The sequence below is a fragment of the Globicephala melas genome, chromosome 9, assembly GCF_963455315.2.
Source record: "Globicephala melas chromosome 9, mGloMel1.2, whole genome shotgun sequence".
Lineage (NCBI taxonomy): Eukaryota > Metazoa > Chordata > Mammalia > Artiodactyla > Delphinidae > Globicephala > Globicephala melas.
Window position 1 is genome coordinate 17189589 of NC_083322.1, and position 24056 is coordinate 17213644.

A 24056-nucleotide genomic window follows, 5' to 3' on the forward strand; every position below is an offset into this window, starting at 1 on the left:
AACGAAGAGTTGGTCCTGGAGCCCAAACATAGGAAACATGTTTGAGCAGGACTAGGTCTCAATTACCTCGTCATTAAAAAGCAAGAAGAAGCAGCTGGTAACTGATGCTATGGTTGTGTGAGAGAAAACGCCTAATCTTAGGAAATAAACACTGAAGTATTTAGGGATAAAGGACAAAAATGTATATGACTTACCCTCAAGCGGTTCAGGGAAAAAAAAAAAAAATCCATACACACAGTGGATGGCTATTTCTTGCACTATTATCATTTTGGAACCCTTTGGAACTCTGGAATTATCTGGAGTTAAAGAGTTATTCAAATATAAAGTTTTTTTTAAAGGTTTAAGGAAGGTTATAAAGACACCTTCAAGAACTCTGTCCTAAGGAAATAATCACATTTATATAAGGTTAACGATTTAAGCTGAAAATTATTCTTTGCTCCATTTGCAGCAAAGAAAGAAAAAAAGAAATCAACTTAAATATTCAACAAAAGGAAAACGGCTAAGTAAATTCTATGGTACTTCATGCTGTCATTAGCATGAATTTTTTCAATAAATTTAAGTCTCATAAGAAAATGATCAGGGTACAATGTCAAATGAAAAAAAGAAGCAGGATATAAACCAGTACATACTGTATAAATCCAATTATGTATCTATATAGACATTAAAAAATTGAAGAAAATATACCACAGTGCTAACAGTAGTAGGATTAAGGGTAATTTTATCTTTAATTTTTCTATATTTTAAAGTTTTCCATAATGAACATGTATGAACTTTCCAATAAAAAAATGAACATAATTTTCTAAAAAGCTAAAGAAAATGAGATTAGTTGACAAACCCAGGGTTATTTTCATAATTTTTAAGAATTAAGGTAAAACTGTAAATATGTTTATTCTTTGAAATCGTATTCATATCACAATTAGAATGGAGAAGAATATCTACCCGACAGAGTTGCTGGCAGGAGTAAATGAAATCTTTGTAAAGTGCTTAGCACAGTGCCTGCCCAAGGTAGTATGTATGTATGTACGTGTACATAAAATTTTTTAAATTTAAAATTATATATATATGTAATATACAACAACTGGCTATTTTAATAACTCTCATCTCCCTGCTTTTTGCTTGCTAGCCTCTGGTTGAGCTTGAGTTTAGTCGGGCGGGGGCCAGGCCCCGGGTCGGGTAGGGGTGACACGAGCTGGCCTCTGCAGGTGGCGGCCGAGTACTTCAAGAACACCACGCTGCTGCTGGTGGGCGTCATCTGCGTGGCGGCGGCTGTGGAGAAGTGGAACCTGCACAAGCGCATCGCTCTGCGCATGGTCCTGATGGCCGGAGCCAAGCCGGGCATGTAAGTCACACTGAGCGCATCCCCTCAGCTCCCAGTGGGTCCCCTGGACGGTCAGAGGGACGTCCACTTGAGGCTTTCTACCAGTGGGGGTGGGAGGACACCAGGGCCTGCTCTGTTGGATAACCCTGCCCTTATCTTCCCTTTGGAATATCGTCCTCACCTCCTAGTTTACAACTTTCTTGCAACACTTTTTATGTAAGCTGCCCTGACTCTCCTGGGAGTCCAACAGAGCATAAATAAATAATATGGTGTTAGTTTTCATCCCTAGTCATTAGATGAAGGCATGTTATACTTAAAAAGATGTTCCTGTCTCCCACTTAACCACAGCCTAACTCAGGGCATAATCACTCAGTAATAACCTGAGGTGTTGTACTCCACACTCGGCCTCCTAGACACACAATGGCATTTCCCCACATCATGTTGAGTGAGGCTCTGCGGCTCTTTGAAACCCCTGGGTACTATCGTCAAGAATTGTTACCCCATTGCGTTTCTACTTGTCTCTATTTACCGCACCCTCCAGCAAGTTTCCACCCACCACGGGGCCCTCTGTTTGCCGGTGCATGTCCAGGGCAGACAAACTCATGTCTCCATCAGCCTAAACAGAGACACCATCAGGGCTCTGGCACCTACCCGGTCATGATCCACAGGACAGCTGTGCTGGCCCCAAACTGTGAAAAGTCAATGATCCCACCTAAGGTGATCAACACGGGTAGTCTTTATGCTGGCTTCTCTTATGGAAATAAGAACTATATCTGTACAAACACACAGTGCATGTTTTCAAAGTCAAGGAGAACTTGAGAGTTATCTTTGTGTTTTCCTCCAAGTGTCAACTCATAGACACAGCCTTGAAAAAGTGCACACAGTGCAATGGGACACTGCTGAGCCGTTGGGGGCTATGCTTTCAACGGTCAGTAGTGGGACAAGTAGTGGGCGGAACCGTAAGCTCTGTCCATTAGTCTCTATTTGGTCGCTAATAACTGCAGTGACTTGGCTGCAAAGCAAGGAATGGGATGGTACTCGTAGGACTGCTGGCTGCAAGGGTCGAGAAAAGAATTCCTTTATACACAAAAAACACACATCATCACCAAGCTAATGTCCACGGACGAGAGCAATCAGGAAGTCCATGCCCTGTGACCCTACCACCAAAGCTATTCTTTGCTTAAGCAAGGGCTTTTCTTTTTCTTTTTCTTTTTTTTTTTTTGGGGGCTAAGGCCACTAGCCCACGAAGTGTGATGCATTCATTCAACACATCTTTATTTAATGTTTACTCTGTACCAAGCCCTGGGAGTACAAAGCTGAATGGATGACATAAAACCCCATTTTCTGGATAAATGCCAGCACCGGCAGGCTTGTAGGAGGCCCCGCGGGAGCCCTGCAAGGTCGCAAGTTGCCCCCGGGGAGGGGGGCATGCTGTGATGCTCCCCCTGCGCCTCCCTGCCTTCCAGGCTGCTGCTCTGCTTCATGTGCTGCACCACGCTGCTGTCCATGTGGCTCTCCAACACGTCCACCACCGCCATGGTCATGCCCATCGTGGAGGCCGTGCTGCAGGAGCTGGTCAGGGCCGAGGAGGAGCAGCTTGCGGCCGGCAGCTCCAGCGCCGAAGAGGCCGAGCCCATCAGTACAGTTTGCTAGAGTTCATCTCCCCTTTGCTCCTCCGCCCGAGTGACACTGCCCAGCTCTGCGCCTGCCCCCGCTGACCCTCACCTGCGTCTCGCCTCTCGTCTCGCCTCTTCCCCTTCCTGGCCCCTTACCCCGTACCAGCCCTGTAACCTGAAGCTTCCCTGTGTCCCCCATTCCCAGCTCTTCCTTCCTGCCCTACTTAAAGCAGCCACCGCTGCTCCTTTCCCCCAAACGCTCAAGGATCACGACAAGACCCCAGGCCTGTCTGTGTTGCTGAGTCCCACTATGCCTTCCGAGCGGAGGGAAGGGGAGTCGTCAGGCACCAGGCCCAGCAGGAGCCCTGATGCCCTTGTTTCCTTATCCAGCCCCAGCCCAGAGCCCCTGCCCTTCAGGGTCAGGTCCACACTCCACATCTCACTTCCTGCTTTCCTTTGCTACCGTAGATCTCGATGTAAACAACAGCCAACCTTCCCTGGAACTCATCTTTGTCAATGAAGAGTGAGTATGACCTCCCTCCTCCCCGACAGGGCCTCTTTCAGCTGCATGGGCCAAGCTCACATCTTGCCACACCACCACCTCCCCCCATCCCGCTCTCCTCTCCATACCAGGGAGCCACTTGCCAAGATCCTGAGGGCACCTCCCTTAACCACCGGGTATCGCAGGGCTGAGGGAAGAGCAGAAAAGACTACACTGACTCTGAGGGAGTATGTGGACTATCTGTACATCTACCAAGTACATTTCAGCTAAATTGATGTCCCTCTTGGGAGAATAATATATTTAATCTATTAATGAAAAAAGGCTCACAGTTTAGACGTCACTGGAGATTCTTAGAGAATCACAAAGTATTTTTTAGATATTAGATGTGGTCTTACTAGATTCGGTCTTATTAGATATGGCAAAGAAAAACTAGGTGGCAGGTAGGGGATTCGAGGACAGTTGGTGAGACAGCCATGTGCTGATGAAAAAAGCAGCTTTTAGAAAAGGAGAAATATCACCTCAAACACCCATGTGGGGTAGATCCATTAACAGCTGATTTCTTTTGGAGATCTAATATCAAAATGTGGTCTTCAAGGAATACTGGGATGAATAGGACATTTGGAAAGTTGGATTGGTACTAGAGCTCAGTTTTGCGATTTGCTCTTTTCATTGAAAAATGGAGAACTCACACTGAGTGAGACCAGCACGATGTGAAGGGACAGAGGCAGAAGGGTGCCACCAGCTTATCTTCCTCCCGTCACTGGCTCCAATCATAATACACTGGACTTTCCTCCCCAGCCCCGACCGTATCTCAGGCAAATCCTACAGCTCTTCTAGTTCCTTTCAGATATTAGAATGATCTCGTTTTTAGATACTCGGCAGTCTAGTCCAGACTCATAGCAAAATTTCAATCCCTCATCGGAAGCTTCTCCCCGCCTCCTCTCATGCTCTCACCCAACCCCCCTTCAGCCCAGGCCTGCAGGATAAGAGGTAGAAGTGAGCAGGTGAGACAACTGACTTTTCTCTTACTCTTCCCCCACACTCCTTCCTCTCCCCTCACCAACTCTCTGCATCTGAATTCTCCAGGGTCAGGGCAGAGGCTGTAGTGAGCAGGAAAGATAAAGGGGCAAAGAGGATCTTGGCTGGAGGTATTCCAGAGTGTGGTCAGTGCCCTGAGATTCAGGCCCCGACTCCTTTACACGTCGGGCACTTACCTTCAGGGTCTTCGGAGTGTCCCCTTGAGGCCACCTCTGCAGAGCCCGGGCCTCATGGCACGAGGTGCTCTTGGGTGACCGCTTGGGCTCCCTCGGTTCTGTGCTCTGGTGGCTTGCTCCCCAGCCTCTTTATTCTGGGGACGCCTCTGGCCCCTCGGGCAGGGCCTTTTCAAGGTGGCAGTAGCCCAGCCACCTTCCCTGCCACCCCCAGTGAAGACCACTGGTCATTGAGGGCACAGCCTGCTCCCAGTACAGTGGGCCTTTTCTCCTCACTCTGGCCTCTTGCGCAGCACACACTGGCCTCTTGCCTTTGTTCTTTTCTGGATGAAAATACATGTCCCCAAACTCCAAAGCCAAAGCTCAAGTTGTCCCGGACTTCCTCAGCAGCATGCAGGGGGGATCCAGGGCTGCCACGGTGTGAGGATGGCGGTCTTCTTTCACGCCAGCACCTCCCATGCTGTCTGAGGGGTTCCATGCCAGCCTCCTCACCCGATTTGGGAAGGAAGGCGGGGAAACATCACAATACTCCTCCCAGCCTAACGACTCTCTCCGGTGAATGCTTCCTGAGCCCCGTCAACGCCTTATCCTTCCCTGATAGAGCCTGGAGGTGGGTGACGACCCCAGGACCCCACTTCCTGCACGTGTGTCCAGCCCCTCTCACTGGCCTTCCCAGCGGCTGAGCTCATAGCACCCACTGTCCTCAGAACTAGGACAGACCAGAAACATGCATTTAGTGCTCAGTGTAAGTCCATAATGCTGGTAGTTAAATCCCCACCTTCCTCCCTCCTCAAGGCAAAGACTGGGGACCAGTAAGAGTGGGAGGGACTCAGCACACGCGTTGCCTGCCACCCTCTGAGGTGCAGCTGCTGATGAGAAATTCACCCCCATCTTCTTGCTCTCACATGCTTTTTACCATGTGTGGCCCTGGCCCTCCCTGCTCCTGTCGCCTTAGATAAGCATTTCATGTTTCTCCTTCTAGAAAGTGAGCCAGTGAGAACATGGTCAGGGGCCCAGGCTCTCCAGGCAGAGACAGAGACAGGTTCCTCTCTGGCACCACCACTTAGCACCCGGTCCTCTCGGGAAGTTAGTAACCTCTCTCTGCCTAGTTTCCTACTCTGTAAATGCAGGTGGTGCTACCCGCCCCTTAGATCTGTCGTGAGGATTAAAGTCCATATTTGAGTGATCAGCACCTAACAAGCACTCCATGTTAGCTAGTATTAGGAGTCTCGGTTTCCCTCCAAAGGAAACGCCCTGCCCCTGTTCCCACAAATCCTTACCGCATCTCTGGAAGGTGAGATTCGTCTTCTTCTAGGTGTAGCCTAGAACACCTGAGTCTAGAAGGGTCACTAATACCAAACACCATGGGGGAGAATTCCCATCTCATCAAGTCTGGGCCACTGTTGTTTTTCCCACTTCCTTTGCTTTCTTCCAGCACGTCGAATGCAGACTTCAGTTCTCTGATGCAGAACAAGGTATGGCCCTGGGTTTCTTCTGTGCTTTGAGATACCTGAAAGACCCTCAAGATAACTCAGGGCCAGAGAAGCCTGGCAGCTTGTCGAGGGCCCAGCGGCCTTCTCTGATGTGAGGGCACAGAGGTGCTCCCCTGAGCCTGGATGCGTGAGGCTTTGGGCAGTTCTGAGCCCCGGCCCTGAGTACTGGGCTTAGCGTCACAAAGGACAGGTTAACCTTTCCTCGCGTAAACCCAATAGTCAGCCATCCAGATATTCAAGAGCCACGTATTCAGCCGCAGGATCCCTTTCAGGAGGGATTCGTTTACAAAAATCTTATTATAAAAAGGGGACACGTTTATAGGGGAAAGCCAAGTTTGCCTGCACACTCTACGTGGCCTCACCCCCTTGCCCAGGGCTGGGTTTACATCTCTTCTTACCTCAGTCCCAATGGATGGGCTTTGATCCGTCCAAACTGTGGACTTGGTTGTGTGCGATTTCTTTTTTCATGTTCTTTGTGTTAAAGAAAAATGAAGGGTTCTTCGTTAGCTAATGAAGTTCTAGAAAGCCAAGCTCTCCCATAAGGACAGAGCCATGTTTTTCCAAGTTTCAAAAGCCTCTTCAAATGGGGAACCTGCGAGAAGGCGGCAGGCACAGTAGGGGTGGCTCTCTACCACCTGCTCGCCCTGCTTCTGGTCTCCGAGTCCCACAGGGAGGAGGCGTGGGTGCCCCCAGGGTGATCAGGTGGCTTCTCCAGGCCCCACAGTCTCCTCGTGGTAGTGTGACGGTCTGTGTCCCGACAGAACCTGAATGGCGTGCCCGCCATCACCAGCTCCGCCAGAGCAGCAAACCACCAGGACAAGAAGCAGCGCGCGTCTCAGGTAATGGAATTGCACCTCCTCATCCTGTTTCCTACGTGAAGTGCCTTGAGCTTCCCAAGGGGCCCTGCTCGTGAAGCTGTGAGGGTGTCAGGCTAGCGGGCTGTCGCCAGGCACACTTCATCCATCTGTGTGTCTGGCCTGCGTGTGCCACGGAGATAAGACATCCCACTCGCTGTTGACTTTGGCAAGTCATTCCACTGTCTGAGCCCCAGTTTCTTCAGCTATAAAAACTGAGACTTGGACTAGATCAGAGGTGTTCAAACTACTCCTCAAAGGTGCTTCAGGGGCACTGCACATATTTTATTCGCGTATCCTGAGATTTTAAGGCAACTGCTTTTCTGTTCCCTGATTTTCCTGGTACTTGATCACTGAAACAAAATGCAGAAGTACAATGGACGTCGAAGGTGGTGTAAAATTGCAACCATCACTTATAGCCCTTGATTTCAAATTTTTGTGTTCATCAAAATCATCTCAATTATGTAGCATCCGTATCATCATAAATAAATGCCATTGTTTATTAAATACCGAGCACTGGGCTGAGCGTTTGCTCTCTAGTCTTGGCTCAGAGAGGTAGCAACTTTGAACTCCATTTTGACAGAGACGCAGAGAGATGAAATCATGTACCCAAGGCCTCAGCCTCAGAGGAGAACCTCGATTCAAATCCAAGTCTCCCTGACCCTATGTGTGTACTTTCAGTTAAAAAATAGATGTTTGCCCATTAAATGCTACATTTGTTTTCTCTATTGGAGGTCCATGTAAATTTTCATTAGGAGAAAGGACTGTGGAAAACTACTGGACCAGAGAATCTCTGAGGTCTCCCCCAGCTCTTACAATCAATGAATCTTTCAGGAAAATGTGGCGGGATCCAGCCTTTTCTGGGCCCTCCTAGGCAGATGGGGCAGTGGTTACGGGCTTTGAGAAATGTGGCAGGGTGGCCTCTTCCCCTTAGTTTTCCTATGACCTGGCCTGCTGACATTTGTACCAGGCTACTCCTAGTTTCACAATTTGGGGCCAGGCCTGGCAGGACAGAGGGGCACTTGCTTCTTTAGTCCACAGTTGAGACCAGAGGTCAACAACTGCTGACCCTGAAAGGCCGTCACATGGACCACACAGGGCCTGAGAGGACCGTGGCCAGGCTGAGGTTTATATGCTGACCCTGAAAGGCCGTCACGTGGACCACGCAGGGCCTGAAAGGACCATGGCCAGGCTGAGGTTTATATGCAAGGGGGAGGGGAAAGTGGGAAGGGAAAGCCAATAGGCAAGAAGGGAAAAAGTGAGAAAGAAGGAAGGAGAGAATCACACACTTTGACTCTCCGCCCAGTGAAAGCTGGACTCTTTCTATAATGCAAAGCTTATTTTTCAGTCATCTCCCAACCAGGACTGTATTTTAATTCCACGTAGAATAACCACCTTCTATTTGGTATTTAGACACAAAGTGGAGAGCAGCCAGTTTTACTGGAATTCAAGTGAAAAACAGAATGTGCTGTTAATACCCATAACAAAAATAATAATAGCTTATCATTTGTTAAATGCCAGGAAGTGTTCCAAGTGCATTCCATGTACTTTTCAAAACAATCTGGCAGAGAAAATAGGATTTTCCCCATTTTACAGAAACTGCAGCTGAGATGGGGCTGCCCAAGTTGGTAAAAGGTAGAACTGGGACTGGGATTTGTTTTTCTGACACCCAAGCTTTCCACTGCACAATGGTGCCCCTGTTTTTCATGCTTTGTGTGCCAGACAGCCCAAGCTGGGTTGGAGAAATTCACTGATTTTCCTTTGGTAGGAAAAGCCACCAGTCCTGACCCCCAGCCCCAGGAACCAGGAACTCAAAAGAAAGTACAAGTCCCAGCATGACCAAATGATCTGCAAGTGCCTCTCTCTGAGCATCTCTTATGCCGCCACCATTGGGGGCCTGACCACCATCATTGGCACCTCCACCAGCCTCATTTTCTTGGAACACTTCAATAAGTAAGTAATTCACTCCGTCAACAAATATTTACTAACCACCCACTGTGTGTCAGGGACAGAACCAGGTGCTGAGTATACCAAAGAAAATCGAACCAGAGCAGTTTCTGTACTAAGAGGGAAAAAAGATGATCAAGTCATTACAGTTAAATGTGACAAGAAGGGTGGGATTCTGCCGGGGGAGCCCTGCTGAGGGACCCCACCCAGTCTAGAGGGAGGAAATTACTTCCCAAAGAGGCGACGATGAAAGTGGAGACGTGCAGGCCAAGCTGGAGTTAACTAGATGAAGGGAGATCTTCCAGACAAAGAAAACAGTGTAGTAGGCTCAGAGGCAAGAGAGCAGAGCACGTAAAAGAAAATGACAGAGGGCAAAAGGAGGCCAGGGAGGTGGATGCGCAGATCACAGAGGGTCTCGCAGGGCCCACTAAGGAACTTGGACTTCGTCCGAAAGGCCGTGAGAAGCCTTTGAAGAATTTTAGGCAGGGAGTGAGGTTATCATATTTACAGTTTTGAAAACTCATTCTGGATTTTAAAAATGGACAATGGTTTGGAACAGAAAAGGCAGGCAGCAGGAAGACAAACCAGGACATGGCTACAGATGCCCAGGAGAGAGCTGATGGTGGCCTGGGCAGCAGTGGGAGGAGAAATGGCCAGATCTGAGCAACATTCAGAGGGAGACTCGACCGGTCTGGGTAGGGTTAGGAAGAGCCTAAGAGAGGGAAAGCCCAAGTCTCATTGTCAGGCTTGGGGCTTCAGCAGCTGGGGAAACAGAGTTGCCCTTGACGTAAATGAGGGGAAAGATGAGGAAATGTTGATACAGAGGTTGAGATGACCAGGTGGTCACCTGGGCTGGGGCCACAGCTCTGCCCAATGATGAACAAGGAGTCCACCAGATAACCTCCTTGGCCCCCTAAGATCAAGGAGGCCCCCTAAGCAGTGGATGTTGATAACAGATTTGGAGATTCCATGCCATGGTTCTCCTGTGGGCAAAGTTCACATCTAGAACCTTCATGAGGCTCTAGAGACCGAAGTTCTCCAGAATTGATGCCTTGTGTCCCCCAGTCAAAACACATTCCTTGGGGGCTTCCCTGGCGGTGCAGTGGTGAAGAATCTGCCTGCTGATGCAGGGGACACGGGTTTGAGCCCTGGGCCGGGAAGATCCCACATGCCACGGAGCAACTAAGCCCGTACTCCAAAACTACTGAGCCTGCGCTCTAGAGCCCCTGAGCCACAACTACTGAGCCCATGTGCTACAACTACTGAAGCCCATACGCCTAGAGCCCGTGCTCCACAACAAGAGAAGCCACCGTAATGAGAAGCCCACACACCGCAACGAAGTATAGCCCCCGCGCGCCGCAACTAGAGAAAGCCAGTGCGCAGCAACGAAGACCCAACGCAGCCAAAAATAAATGAAATAAATAAATTTTTTAAAAAAACATTCCTTCAGTGACTTTACAAAGAAAGTACATCAGATTGCCTCCTCTATTCTGTTGTCTTGAAATCCAGATCAGAATCTTTACATAAATTAAGAGCAAACAGATCCAGAGTGATTCTCCTGAGGGCAAAGTATATACACTTCAGTGGTATCGATTTTGGTTGCCTGGATGCTTTTTTAGCTTATTTCATAATTCTTGGCAGGGCTCAGTGCAGCTGCAGCTGCCAAGTGAGTTCTCGATAATGTTTTACCATATTTTTATCATTAGCTCTACCATGAGCTCTGCTCTGTCTTCTTAAGGACCATTTAGCGTATTACCCCGAAATACCAAATGGAAATCCACCCTTTTCTAATCACTGACCTGGTTCTTTCCCCTCCAGCCAGTATCCAGCAGCAGAAGTGGTCAACTTCGGCACCTGGTTCCTCTTCAGCTTCCCCATCTCCCTCATCATGCTGGTGGTCAGCTGGTTCTGGATGCACTGGCTGTTCCTGGGCTGCAAGTGAGTCCCAGGGCCCTGCCAGCAAGGCTCTCCTGTCCATCCAGGGCCATGGCGCAAGCCCTGGAGGGTGCCATCCAACGGGGAGCTGCCAAGTAACCACAGAGGGTGCCCGGAGGATGCAGTGGACTAGATGAGGAGTCGGGCATCACATCTTCTAGACACTCTGAACATACGTGGACTCTGCACTTCACTATGAGCTCGGCAATGAAATGTTCTTAATTTCAACCAACTGGTCGGGGAAGTGCTGGATTCATAAAGAGTCTGAATCGCAGAGTGTTTAATGTAGTTCCATACAGAGTAATTTGAACTAATTTCTAAAGAAATGATGCCAAGTAGAAGTTCCCTTAGGCTTAATTTTATAGACATGACTGATTTATACTTAGTAGCTGTATGAAATATGCTCATATCCCTCAAAATAATATTAGACATTCCTCGTGCAATATTATTTCTAATATTAATTTGCTTAGCCAGCCTTTTACTCATTACGGATGCTGACTCCAAACTTGATCAGCTCCGAACACATAAAGGGAAGATGTATATGATGTTTTGCTATGAGTCCGGGGACCCAACATTCCCATTGCTCAGGGAATGTTCTCTGAGTTGACTTTTTATTTTAATAACTCAGAGACAATTGTCAAATCAAAGATAACTGTATACTTCTGTGCCTCCAGTGCTGCTAATTGAAAAGTAACACCCACTTTCACCCCAGACAAGCCTTGTCTCTAGACAGATACACATACACACACCTATGTGTGTGTGCAACACACAAATATATAAGCATCTATACACATATGCCGCATCACATTGATTCTCACTTATGTAAAGGACGAGTGTGTAGAGACTTCCCCGGTGGTCCAGTGGTTAAGACTCTGCACTTCCAATGCAGGAGGTGCGGGTTCCATCCCTGGTTGGGGAACTAGGATCCCACATGCTGCATGGAGCGGCCAAATTTAATTAATTAATTGATTAATTAAAAAACCCAACTGGGCAAAAAAAATTAAAAATACAAGTGTGTAGAAACAACCTCACATAAGTACACTTGCACAAGTCCATGAGACATGACTTTACATATATATACCAGAGATATACCCGAAAGGCTGGGGAGAAGGCTGATGAGAGGCTGTGTAACTTGGCAGATCAAGAGTCGCGTGATAGGTGGGGCGAGTGGAGAGAAGCACCATCACAGCCAGCCAGCCAGTAGTTTAGTATTTGCTTAAGACCTGTTGTCCTCTGGGCCTCAGAAGTGTGCTTCCTTTATTCTTTTGCTCATTCTCCCATCTCAGTTTTAAAGAGACCTGCTCTCTGAGTAAGAAGAAGAAGACCAAAAGGGAAGAGTTATCAGAGAAGAGGATCCAAGAGGAATATGAAAAGCTGGGAGCCATTACGTAAGAATCAGCCCTTCACCCTCTCTCCTTCCCCAGGAGAAAATGTGGCAGGTAAAGTGTGCGCAGAAGCAGGCTTGTTCTCAGCGGTCCCTTGAGCTGGGGGAATTTTCATCAACTACGAATCTAGGTATTTAGAGGTGCTACTTAATGCCAAAGTCAAGCTGGCCCAGACTCTAAGGGCCACCCTTCCCCTCTGCTGTATTCCAAGTCCAAGTGGTTAAGCAGTAGCTGCGTTTTAGGTCTCCACTATTGGAGCTCTGCATACAGGAGCATCCCAAAGCAAAGTCTGAAAGCTAACAGAAACTTCCCAGTTCCTGGAGTGGGTCTGTTTTCTTTTATAGCTACCCGGAAATGGTGACTGGATTTTTCTTCATCCTGATGACGGTGCTGTGGTTTACCCGGGAGCCTGGCTTTGTTCCTGGTTGGGATTCCTTCTTTGAAAAGTAAAGGATACTGTCTCTGAGAACCACCCACTAACCCAAACCCTTCAGGCAGTACCCGCCGGTGTCCCCTCCCAGATTCTTCGGGATAGTCGTGAACCCAGGAAGCACTTTGTTCCCTTGAAAGTCCCCCTTTTTTAGGGAAGCTGCAGTGTGGAGTCAGGAAGAAAATAGTCTTTGGAGTCTGAGTCCAGGCTTGGGATCAAGAGCTGCCACTTACCATCCACATGACCTTGGTCTTGTTACTTAAGCTCTTGGAACCTCAATTGTTATGAGAGTTAAAGGGGAATATGTCTGCAGAGTAAAACACCACCTGTAAAGACCATGGTCCTTGTGGCCGAGGCCTGTCCCACCCCTACATATTCCCGAGGGCCAGGGCCACAGGCCACAAGCTCTCAGTGCCAGCTTGTGACCCTCCCAGGAAAGAGAACTCATCCTTTTCTAGTCTCCTTTATCTAAATAACTCCTGACCACTCCTTTTAATAGGTCCATAAATTCACACTAAGACATCTACCCTAACCAGGCCCTGCCTCCAGACATTAACTATTGCCCATTAAATCCACCACCGGACAGCATGGCAGCAACTGGCAAGAAGGAAGGTTGACGTCCCCTCTAGACTAGGTCAAGAGAGGCACTGTGTTCAGACAGGCTGTCCTGAGACACTGTGTTACCCCTGGGCTTCCTGACCCTCTCCCCAGCTCTTCTTGTCTCTTCGCCAGGAAGGGCTACCGCACCGATGCCACAGTCTCTGTCTTCCTTGGCTTCCTCCTCTTCCTGATTCCAGCGAAGAAGCCTTGCTTCGGGAAAAAGAACGATGGTGAGAGGAGTTCAAGAGAAGAAGTTGGGGCTGGCTCTAGTCAAATAATGGTCGAAGTCAGAATTTTGGGAGGAGCCTTACCAAAGCCCTTCCAACTCCTCCCAGAATAGCAGAGTATCCTCTGGTTCATCAATTAGGCCCCTGTCTCCACAAATCACACCCATTAGGGTTCATCTGGCTCTGCCTCGCTGTCTACCTGTGATCCAGGGGAAGACCAGGAGCCCTCACCGGGGACGGAGCCCATGATCACGTGGAAGGACTTCCAGAAGACCATGCCCTGGGAGATTGTCATTCTGGTGGGAGGAGGCTATGCTCTGGCTTCTGGCAGCAAGGTAACCCTTGAATCTGTTCTTATTGGGTCCAATGTTTTTCCAGCAGCTTGACCTAATGAGTCATTATGGTGCCGAGAAGGAAGATTCAAAGGCGCTGAGAGGTGAATGTTCACCCCAGTCACTGGGAAGGGAAGCAGTTCAGCCAGGAATGGACATCCTGTCCCACCTTCTAAGCTGGCACTACTGGGAACAGAGTTACAGATAGCTGTGCCACAGTCACGGCACACAGGCATTCACACCTCACTTATGGGCCCACACTGCTACAAGCAAAAGATGTACTGGACTTTGCAGGCATGTCCTTCTGGAGTTTTGACAGTGGTGATAGGTGTAAGGTGTAAGGGCCCAGAGATGCTCCAGAATGACTCACAGCAACTTGTGAGTCCGTATGCATATGGACTCCATATGCATATATTGAGACCCTTTGGAGAATGTATGCTAAGGCAGATATAAATGCCCCCCACTTCCTGACTGGGAGGATTTGGGATGAGATCTTTTAAAGGGGGCTGGTGGGAAAGAGTTGATTTTCCTAGATTGTTAGCCCTTCCTGAAATAAACAGTCCTAAGAATCAAGCAGGTTAGGGGTCTCCCTGTTTTCTTCCTCTACCTCGTCTATCTACATCCACCCATTCTAAACTTGGCTCACTTTTCACTGCCCATTCATTGTGGGCCTAAATGCTTTCTGCATCAGTAACAAAGTCACAGAATCCTCCACTTGGAAGGAGCCATGGAGCGACACTGAGTCCCATCTTCCCACCCAAATAGAGATTTCCCTCCAGGACACCTCCAGTGACAGGGCAAGCCCTGCACAGCCAACAAAGAATATTGTTCTTTACTTTCAGTTCAGGTCCTCTGGATGTCTTCCACTCTTTGTTCTGGCTTTCTTCTCAGGAACCCTCTCCTCTCCTGTAATAATTATTAAAACAACAAAGACAATCAGGTCCCTTGAGATCATTTTTTTCTTCCAACAAAAACTCCCTAGTTCCTTTAACCATTCCTCATAGTAGTGACCCCTTACCATGCTGGTCTTTCTCCTTAGGACCACTTTGCCTTTGCTCAAACACAGTCCAGGGGTGGTCGGTCTAGTGCAGAGTAGAATAGTTAATTACCCAAGCCCCATCCTGTATTTTTATGGAAGCTTTTATAAGGCTTCATTGTCATTCATGTCAATATTTATATTGAAACTGCAGTCAACTAAAACGCTTCATTCTTTTCATTGTTAGCTACTATTAAGCTTCAAGTCCTTCAACCAATCCTGTATATATGCTGTCAATATTTTTGATTCCAAGTTCACAATATCATATTTATCTTTGTTGAATTTCAGTGGTTAGTTTTGGCCTCTGAGCCTAGCCTGGCAAGATCTTTTTTTTTTCTTTTTTAACCAAAATTGTTCATGTATAGTTGGTATAACTGTAGAACCTACTGACTACTACTTTAATAATATAATTCAGGTACAATATGTGTGATTCCTACTGAATTTCAAATAATTTCAGTCTTAACATTAGTGAGGAAAATCCAATAAAAAATGTTTTCATACCAAGGGTTTAAAAAATTAAGGTTTCCTTTGCTGTGTTTTTTTTCCTAACTTTGCAGTCTAATTTACCAGTTTATTTCATTATAGTATCAACTCGTTGTTCTGAAAAAGAAAATTGCCACTAAGTTATTTCACTTTACTTACAAGTACTATGTGGAAAACATGATAAATAAAAATCCATTTCTTTATAAAACATACTGTTTCCACTCAGCTAACTGCTCTCCCTCCCCTCTCTTTGTCCAGAGAGCAAAATTTAATGTGTCACAAGAGATAACAATTACAGAGTTCCTGTAGGCCTCGAGACTCTGCACCTACCATTAATTGAGGTAGTCCCCACACACTGGATTTATAGCTCTTGGTCAGTTGAGAAAAAAGAAAGGGAAGTGGTCCAAGGTAAAAATGGCTACATGAGAGAATTCTGAAGCCCTTTGGTCATCAGTCGTCTATGAGCATGTCATGAAGTGGCCAGGGTGCTGTGGAGATCAAAGGAGGTTTTGATGAACTTGGAAAAGAGGAGAAAGGGTGGCCTGCTGACAGTGTAGTAAGGCAGTCTTTAACAGCAGAACATGAGTAGGGCTTACAGCTTGAGGAATCATAAAATGTCTCACCTTGCTATCTGCCCTACTGCCCATTTCTTTATTGCATTTGCAATCTAGAGGGTAAACAGCAAAAGTCGGAGCTTGTCAACCATAGAAGGGAGAGGAGGGAGGGTGGGGAGAGCTGGTGAATGCGTATGGCAACCTGGGGTTTTTTAAGAACATAAACTCATTTGTGCCCTTCATTTTTAGGGGAGGGGGAGAGCCCTCATCATTGGCAGATGGACATCTTCCAACCTAATGAATTATTCCAAATGGGAATATTCATTGATTTGAGTAGATGTGTACAGGTGTTGCTAATGGAAAATGTTCAAGCGTGGCAATATGCCTTTATATCGTGTTGCCAAAAAGCATGGGCAGATGGTAGATCCTGATGTCAGCCACGATGAGATTTGAACCTAACACAGGTTGAGACTGAATGACTGTTTCTAGGCCAGTGACGTGGCACCTTCCCCACTACGTGGAGATAGACCTGTAATCCCTCTCTCCTTCATTACTCATGTAAAACTTCTAATGTTCAGTCTTGCCCATTCAAGGCCCCCCAAACCAGAGAAAAGGTTACTATCCAAACATGTTGATAATTTTTCCCATTTCACGGGTGATAAAATAAGAGAAATAGATTTCAAAAGCAGGATTAAGGATTACACTTGGCAATCGGTGTAAAGGGAATTGTTGATTGAATGCACAGCATGAGACTGTCAGAGGCTGGAGAAAGAGTAACAAGTTTGAAGTTGAGGGGCTCATCACCCCAAAGATCTCCAATCCCTGCCAAGTCATATCAGGGCTAAGGAGGATCTCAGCAATTAGAGGCTCTCCGTGCCCTGTGACAATGACTGACCAGGAGGCCCTAATTAGACTGAATGGTGTACAATCATTAAAAAAAAAAAAGAATTTGCTGGGCTACATAGTGATCTAACCATAAAAAATCAGGAATGCCTGTGGGTCCAGTCTGCCTGAAAACAGGGAAGCAAATAAGATGGCTCCTGGTGGTCCCTTTCAGCCCCTCACCATCCCTGACCTTCTGGAGGCTAAGAATTCCACTGGGAGTGGCCTTTCCCGCTTTCTTCTCACTGCATCACCTTGTCTCCTGCAGAGCTCCGGCCTTTCCACGTGGATTGGGCACCAGATGTTGTCTCTGAGTAGCCTCCCACCGTGGGCCGTCACCCTGCTGGCGTGCATCCTGGTGTCCATTGTCACAGAGTTTGTGAGCAATCCGGCCACCATCACCATCTTCCTGCCCATCCTGTGCAGCCTGGTGAGTAGAGCAGGGTTCCCAGATATCCAGACCGGCTACCACAGGAACAGACAGGGGCAGTTCCACGGCTGGACTCTCTCTTCTGGTCATTGCCACAGCCTTCACTGATTGGTGTTCAAGCCATAGTTTGATAAATGAAGTCTATTTCAAATAGTAACTGATAAGTAAATAGATAATTAATAACAGCAAGAGTTCTAGAAACCCTTTTCCAAAGGACTAGGCTTAGTTTAGGGGCAGCCCTGAATGGAAACAAGAGTGGACAAGATAACCTTAAAACCCTAGGATTCTAATTCCCCACAATCATCATCAACCTTTCTCTCCTAAGATGAGACCTAACAGGAGGGCGGGAGAAATAGCTACAGAAAATGGAGGCAAAATGCTCCCAGAAGTACTCTCGGCTGCAGAGACCAAAACCACAGCTCTGTCATCAGCGCCTCCACCCAGCTTCTCTGTCCAGGAGATTCTGAGAATTATGAGCAATGCCAGCCTCATTCCACGGTCTCAGAACAATTTGTTATTAATGGAATAGGGGAGGGAGCAACTGCCAGATCTCAGCCTGGCTAAGCAGCCCCAAAGGTAATGCACCAAACAAAATGCTGCCTCTGTCCCATTCTGTGAGGTGGAACCTGTAAAATGAAGGCTCCTTCTCATTGCCAACAAAATAATATCTTCCTGCTCTTTCTAACCCCAAACTCCTCCCAGCCACTCTTTGCTCATTGCTCAGAGGACTCCCTCCAACTTCTCCCTTCCATCACCCTGCCTGTGCGAGCATGGGAATGCACTTAGTTAAAACTTGGCAACATTGAGGGTAAGACCATGGGCTCAAGTCCCATGTAAGGCAATTATCTTACCTAGGAAAAAAAACCTTAATTCTGCACCCCGAGAGAGAGAGATGCCTACTCCAGTCAAAGCAGCTTATTCATGAGATCTGTGTTTGAAGAATTTCTCAGCTAAAGAATCAAATTTTAAAACCACTTCCTTAGACCAGCACCAAGAAATGAAACATCCCTTCTGGGAAGTCACTTGGAGCCCATGTTTCCACGGGAAGTGAGTGAGCAGCGGGAACCCATCCAAGTAGCCCAGCACTACATGCTTTTGAGGGTGTGATTTAACTGCCCCCAGCACATGGTGTCCAGCCAAGGTTAGCCAACACCGAGCCATCATTTAAAGCACATTCATGAGAGTTAGCACAGGAAATGCAAGTCTAATCTCAAGGCTAATGCTTCTGTGAATTCTCTCTTCTCCTAGTCCGAAACGCTGCACATAAATCCACTCTACACCCTGATCCCAGTCACCATGTGCATCTCCTTTGCAGTGATGCTGCCAGTGGGAAACCCCCCTAACGCCATCGTCTTCAGCTATGGGCACTGCCAGATTAAAGATATGGTGAGTCGTGGGTGTCCTCTTCCTGCCAGGCCCACCTGCCATGAGGACAGGGCTGACTGGCCGCACGGCCTTCTCCTCAAGTTTATTATTTTGTAAGCGGTGCCCTTGACCTGTCATAGCTCAGTCTGCTGTGGCAGAAAGAATGGTCCTGGTAAAAGGTTTCTGTATGGTCCGTGCGCACCAAGAATAGCAAAAATGTGCTCTTCCCAAAATCCTAATCTGGGAGAAAGTGGGAATGTGGACAGAAAAAGCTGGGACAGACACGGGATGTGACCCAGTTCCAGAAGGTAAGAGCTTGTTCTAGTCTTTGCCTCAGTTTCTTCATTGGACTGTGGGGATATTCACTCAGAGTTGCTGGTTTATTCACAGAAGGTTAAGTCTGAGACATTGCATGAACCTAGGGTGATAAGAACAGGATCCTTCTATTCAACTCTCTCCCCCAAGCAAGGAACCCCCGAAGCAGCAACTACAAAATGAAGCACTCACAGCTCATTTCTTAGTTTTCAGCGAGGCTCACGAAAGACAGCTCTGAGGGTACATTTTGCCGCTGATTTTAGTGTGCAGCACATCCTCTCTCCACCCCTCAACCTATGCTCACTGCTATGCTTTTTAATACCCAGGGCTGACGGGGCTGGGAAAGGAGGAAGAAACTAATACAGATGACTGGGCCAGGCTGACTGAAACCCGGCCGCTTCACCCTTGCTGAGGGCCTATTTACTTTTCACTCAAATCCAAACTTGATCTCAGCAGCCCTGTAAATATCAAATGGAGAAAAGGAAGAGCTTCAGGCTGGGAGCAGATATTCAGATCCTTTCTACTTTCAAACTGCTCAGCTGAGTCATCTGTATTACTTCAGGGAAGAGAGGTCACAGCACCCCTCTGTCCCCCTCAGATCTTACTACACAACCCTGTCTGCCCCTACTGAGCTCTGCCCCAACTCCCCTGTCCCCACGAAGACCACCCCCGCCGCTTCTCCCCGGCCCGCTCCCTCTGCCATGTGCTTCCCCTGATCAACCCTGCCTTCTACCCTGGAATCAAGTGATCAGAGACAGTCTTTTGTGTTTTTTTAACATCTTTATTGGAGTATAATTGCTTTACAATGGTGTGTTAGTTTCTGCTTTATAACAAAGTGAATCAGTTATATATATACATATGTTCCCATATCTCTTCCCTCTTGCGTCTCCCTCCCTCCCACCCTCCCTATCCCACCCCTCTAGGTGGTCACAGAGCACCCAGCTGATCTCCCTGTGCTATGCGGCTGCTTCCCACTAGCTATCTATTTTACGTTTGGTAGTGTATATATGTCCATGCCTCTCTCTTACTTCGTCTCAGCTTACCCTTCCCCCTACCCATGTCCTCAAGCCCATTCTCTACCGTCTGCATCTTTATTCCTGTCCTGCACCTAGGTTCTTCAGAACCATTTTTTTTTTTAGATTACATATATATGCGTTAGCATACAGTATTTGTTTTTCTCTTTCTGACTTACTTCACTCTGTATGACAGACTCTAGGTCCATCCACCTCACTACAAATAACTCAATTTCGTTTCTTTTTATGGCTGAGTAATATTCCATTGTATATATGTGCCACATCTTCTTTATCCATTCATCTGTTGATGGACACTTAGGTTGCTTCCATGTCCTGGCTATTGTAAATAGAGCTTCAGTGAACATTGTGGTACATGTCTCTTTTTGAATTACGGTTTTCTCAGGGTATATGCCCAGTAGTGGGATTGCTGGGTCATATAGTTCTATTTTTAGTTTTTTAAGGAACCTCCATACTGTTCCCCATAGCGGCTGTATCAATTTACCTTCCCACTAACAGTGCAAGAGGGTTCCCTTTTCTCCACACCCTCTCCAGCATCTATGGTTTGTAGACTTTTTGATGATGGCCATTCTGACTGGTGTGAGGTGTTACCTCATTGTAGTTTTGATTTGCATTTCTCTAACGATTAGTGATGTTGAGCATCCTTTCATGTGTTTGTTGGCAATCTGTATATCTTCTTTGGAGAAATGTCTATTTAGGTCTTCTGCTCATTTTTGGATTGGGTTGTTTGTTTTTTTGATATTGAGCTGCAAGAGCTGCTTGTATATTTTGGAGATTAATCCTTTGTCAGTTGCTTCGTTTGCAAATATTTTCTCCCATTCTGAGGGTTGTCTTTTGGTCTTGTTTATGGTTTCCTTTGCTCTGCAAAAGCTTTTAAGTTTCAGTAGGTCCCATCTGTTTATGTTTGTTTTTATTTCCATTTCTCTAGGAGGTGGGTCAAAAAGGATCTTGCTGTAATTTATGTCATAGAGTGTTCTGCCTATGTTTTCCTCTAAGAAGAAAGAGTCATTTTTAAAGGCACTGGATGATGAGCAGTGAGCCGGTCCTGGGTTCTATTCCCAGCCTGGGTACCGACTCAAGACTTCAGTTTCCTCACCTGCTAAGTGAGGAGGTTCAAACTAGATGCTCTGTGTGGTCCCTTTCAGCTCTAAAACGGCCTTAATTTAGCTCCTTTAGAACCTGCCTCCTCCCATCTGCTAGGAAAACATGGTTAGTTCTCCAGGCCAAAAGGCCCAGGAGGCCAGGGTGATTAAGTCCAGGCCTTGAGCCAGAAGGCAGAAAGGCACATCTAGTCATTGGCTTAGAACAATTCCCTGGCATTCATTTTTCCCTTGCAACTTTCCCAACTCAGTCCCAGCTAGTGGACTTGTGGTGACACGCTGTATACTTGGTCATCACCTGGTAGGATGCCAGCCATCCTTACTGTACACTTTTCCAAATGGCCCTGGCTCTGCCATCCCTCACGTCCCTCTTCCACCTGGCAGTGTCAATGCCAGGACAGAAATGGAAGGGGTCAGAGCTGTGGAGGTGACATTCCCTCAGGAGAAAGCAGCAAAGGCCCCATGCCAGCCAGGGTGCCTGTGTCACCTTCCTGTGGAAGGGCTGGTGGGAAGGCAGCTGACCTGTTGCCCCAGGTGAACCTAAGGTACACTACTTCCATGAGCTGTTCCTTGGGGGAAAAAAGGTAACAGTCATAGAATACAGGCTCTCCTGTGAGTCGTATGTGTCAGCACATTAAAGGCTCTGAGAGGTTCCTGCTTTACAAGCTCTGTTTAATCTTGATGAACACATTCCCTATGATGTAGCTACAGAACCCTTTTTTTAGTGTAACTTAACATCCCAAGATCTGGTGTTCCAAGTACATGGCTTCTAGGCCTCCATGTAATAGCGAGAGTGCTACAAACACAGAGAAGGTTCTAATGGCCGTCTCCCAGCCCCAAGTCCTCCCTGCTCTCCTGTCCTCAACAGTCCTGTGCCCCCTACAAGGCACCACTAGGGCACCCCAGGCAGTGACTGGAACAAATCGGGGCCAAGCAGGTGGGCTGTGATCACATCGGGGGTGAGGCTCAGGCAGGGGACACAGGTGGGGAGCATCTGGGGATCTGTGCTGCTGCCTGCTCACGGTGACTAGTCTGTGTGTCCTGCTGCTTTGTCTCCTGCAGGTGAAGGCTGGTCTGGGGGTCAATGTCATTGGCCTGGTGATAGTGATGGTGGCCATCAATACATGGGGAATTAGCCTCTTCCACCTGGACACTTTTCCCGCCTGGGCTAAGGTCAGTAACATCACTGATCAGGCCTAACAGAAGTGGGCAAATGGCCCAACCAAAGGAGCTGCCAGCACCTGGCAGAATCTGACCAACAGGCCAAGCAAACCACTAGGAGTGCAAAACCCCCAGCAGAAGATTCCGCCAGCTACCACCTCGAGTGAATTGCAGGGAGCCTTCAACAACCAAATGCACAGGCTCGGATGTTAGTGTCTTCTGCTCTGCCCTCCTTCCTTAGCACCACAGCTCAAGGAAACCTAAAACCGTTCTCACTTCCTTGTATCTAGTCTCTCCAATCAGCTCTTTCTGAAGACAGGAAGAAACAAAAGCCTGTCTTTGTTGCCCCTCAGAGGCTAATCCTCACAAACTGACTAGCCTCACTGGGTTTGATGTTATTCTTAATTTCTTGATCCCTTTTAGGAGTAGAAGGAGAAATCCAAATCATCCTACCTATGCACAGAGAGTGACACCAGTGACTTCTCTTTGGGGGAAAATCTCACCTAGAACTTGAGACCTAATGTTGCCTCATTTCTCTCAAGTGTTTCTATCATAAGTTCTCTCCACAAAAAGGCAGTTCTTAGTAAGTCCTCTTTGTGGCAATCAGTACTCTTTTATCACTACTCTGATTCCTTTTTAAGTGTCTCTCTTCAGTGGCTTCTCTATACCTTGGCACCAAATTCCTGTAAAGAAATAGTCCCCTTCAGGAAGAGGCTGGTGCTGTTCTCTCTGTCAAAGGAAAAGGAAGTAGAGAAAGAAGACACATTGAGATTAGTGTCTCTCTCTTCACTCATCACTAACCATCAATACCACCGTGCTGGTTAAGTGTCGGGAGGGAGAAAAAACGTTCATACTTGTCTTATAAGGAGGCCGAAACTGTGATTAAGACCATCGCACTATTAATGATATTTGACGGACTTTCTTCTGGAGGTAATGAGTAGTTCGTCCCTGAGAAGACAAGCACAGAAAGGTCCAAACACATCAGTCACTTTCTACAAGTTAATGAGCCTCTTGAGGGGAGGGGAGATGTCTTACGTCTCCTAAAGTCCCCAACAACTTATACAATATAGTAAACTGTACCTGCTCAATAAACGTTTCCTTTGAGAAAAATCACTTTGGAAATCCAGGCCTCCTCCTTCCTCCTGTACTATACACCCTTTCCCCCAAGACAGAGGTCCTTGCTATAGGACTGGATGAAGCTCCCAGGCCCTCCAGTCTTCAGGCATTACACATTTCTGATTTCTACCATCAGTTACTTGCTAAATACACCTTATGGGAAAAGGAGGACCCCACAGTTGCTGCACTTCTTGAATTGATTTTAAGTTACTATTGATAACACGTGCAGTTTTCCCATAATAATTAACCAATAAGTTACTCCCTTAGTTTACCAAGTATCTGTGAGTTACAAAATTCTTTTGTGCCAAACTTGCACCAGGTTTAATCAGGAATATTACTGCTTCTGCCAATTAGCTTAAGCCAAATTATCTGGCCACTTATAAAAGTGAATGAGCCCATATGAAATACCAGTATTAGGTACACTACGTCTGGTTTGACGAAGCCAGATCACTACAGTCACGTGGCTTTAAAATGTTCGGGGAGCAGGGGGGCTTCCCTGGTGGCGCAGTGGTTGAGAGTCCGCCTGCCGATGCAGGGGACACGGGTTCGTGCACCGGTCCGGGAAGATCCTGCATGCCGCGGAGCAGCTGGGCCCGTGAGCCATGGCCGCTGAGCCTGCGCGTCCGGAGCCTGTGCTCCGCAACGGGAGAGGCCACAACAGTGAGAGGCCCGCGTACCGCAAAAAAAAAAAAAAAAAAGTTCAGAAGAGTCAGAATGTCACTCCTAATGTCAG

At 47.3% G+C, this 24056-nt stretch overlaps 1 protein-coding gene across 1 annotated transcript in view; it reads left to right on the top strand.

Moving 5' to 3' along the window:
- SLC13A4 (solute carrier family 13 member 4) overlaps window positions 1–23364 on the top strand; it is a 39698-nt gene extending 16334 nt beyond the window's left edge. The window contains exons 3-16 of the mRNA XM_030853926.2: window positions 1203–1339; window positions 2785–2957; window positions 3403–3457; window positions 6083–6122; window positions 6902–6979; window positions 8763–8947; window positions 10760–10879; window positions 12163–12264; window positions 12606–12707; window positions 13424–13521; window positions 13729–13853; window positions 17074–17235; window positions 18484–18621; window positions 22109–23364. Of these exons, the coding sequence (XP_030709786.1) occupies window positions 1203–1339; window positions 2785–2957; window positions 3403–3457; window positions 6083–6122; window positions 6902–6979; window positions 8763–8947; window positions 10760–10879; window positions 12163–12264; window positions 12606–12707; window positions 13424–13521; window positions 13729–13853; window positions 17074–17235; window positions 18484–18621; window positions 22109–22246 (1653 nt within the window). The 3' untranslated portion in view covers window positions 22247–23364. The remainder of the gene's footprint in view (window positions 1–1202; window positions 1340–2784; window positions 2958–3402; window positions 3458–6082; window positions 6123–6901; window positions 6980–8762; window positions 8948–10759; window positions 10880–12162; window positions 12265–12605; window positions 12708–13423; window positions 13522–13728; window positions 13854–17073; window positions 17236–18483; window positions 18622–22108) is intronic.
- The last annotated feature ends 692 nt before the right edge of the window (window positions 23365–24056 follow it).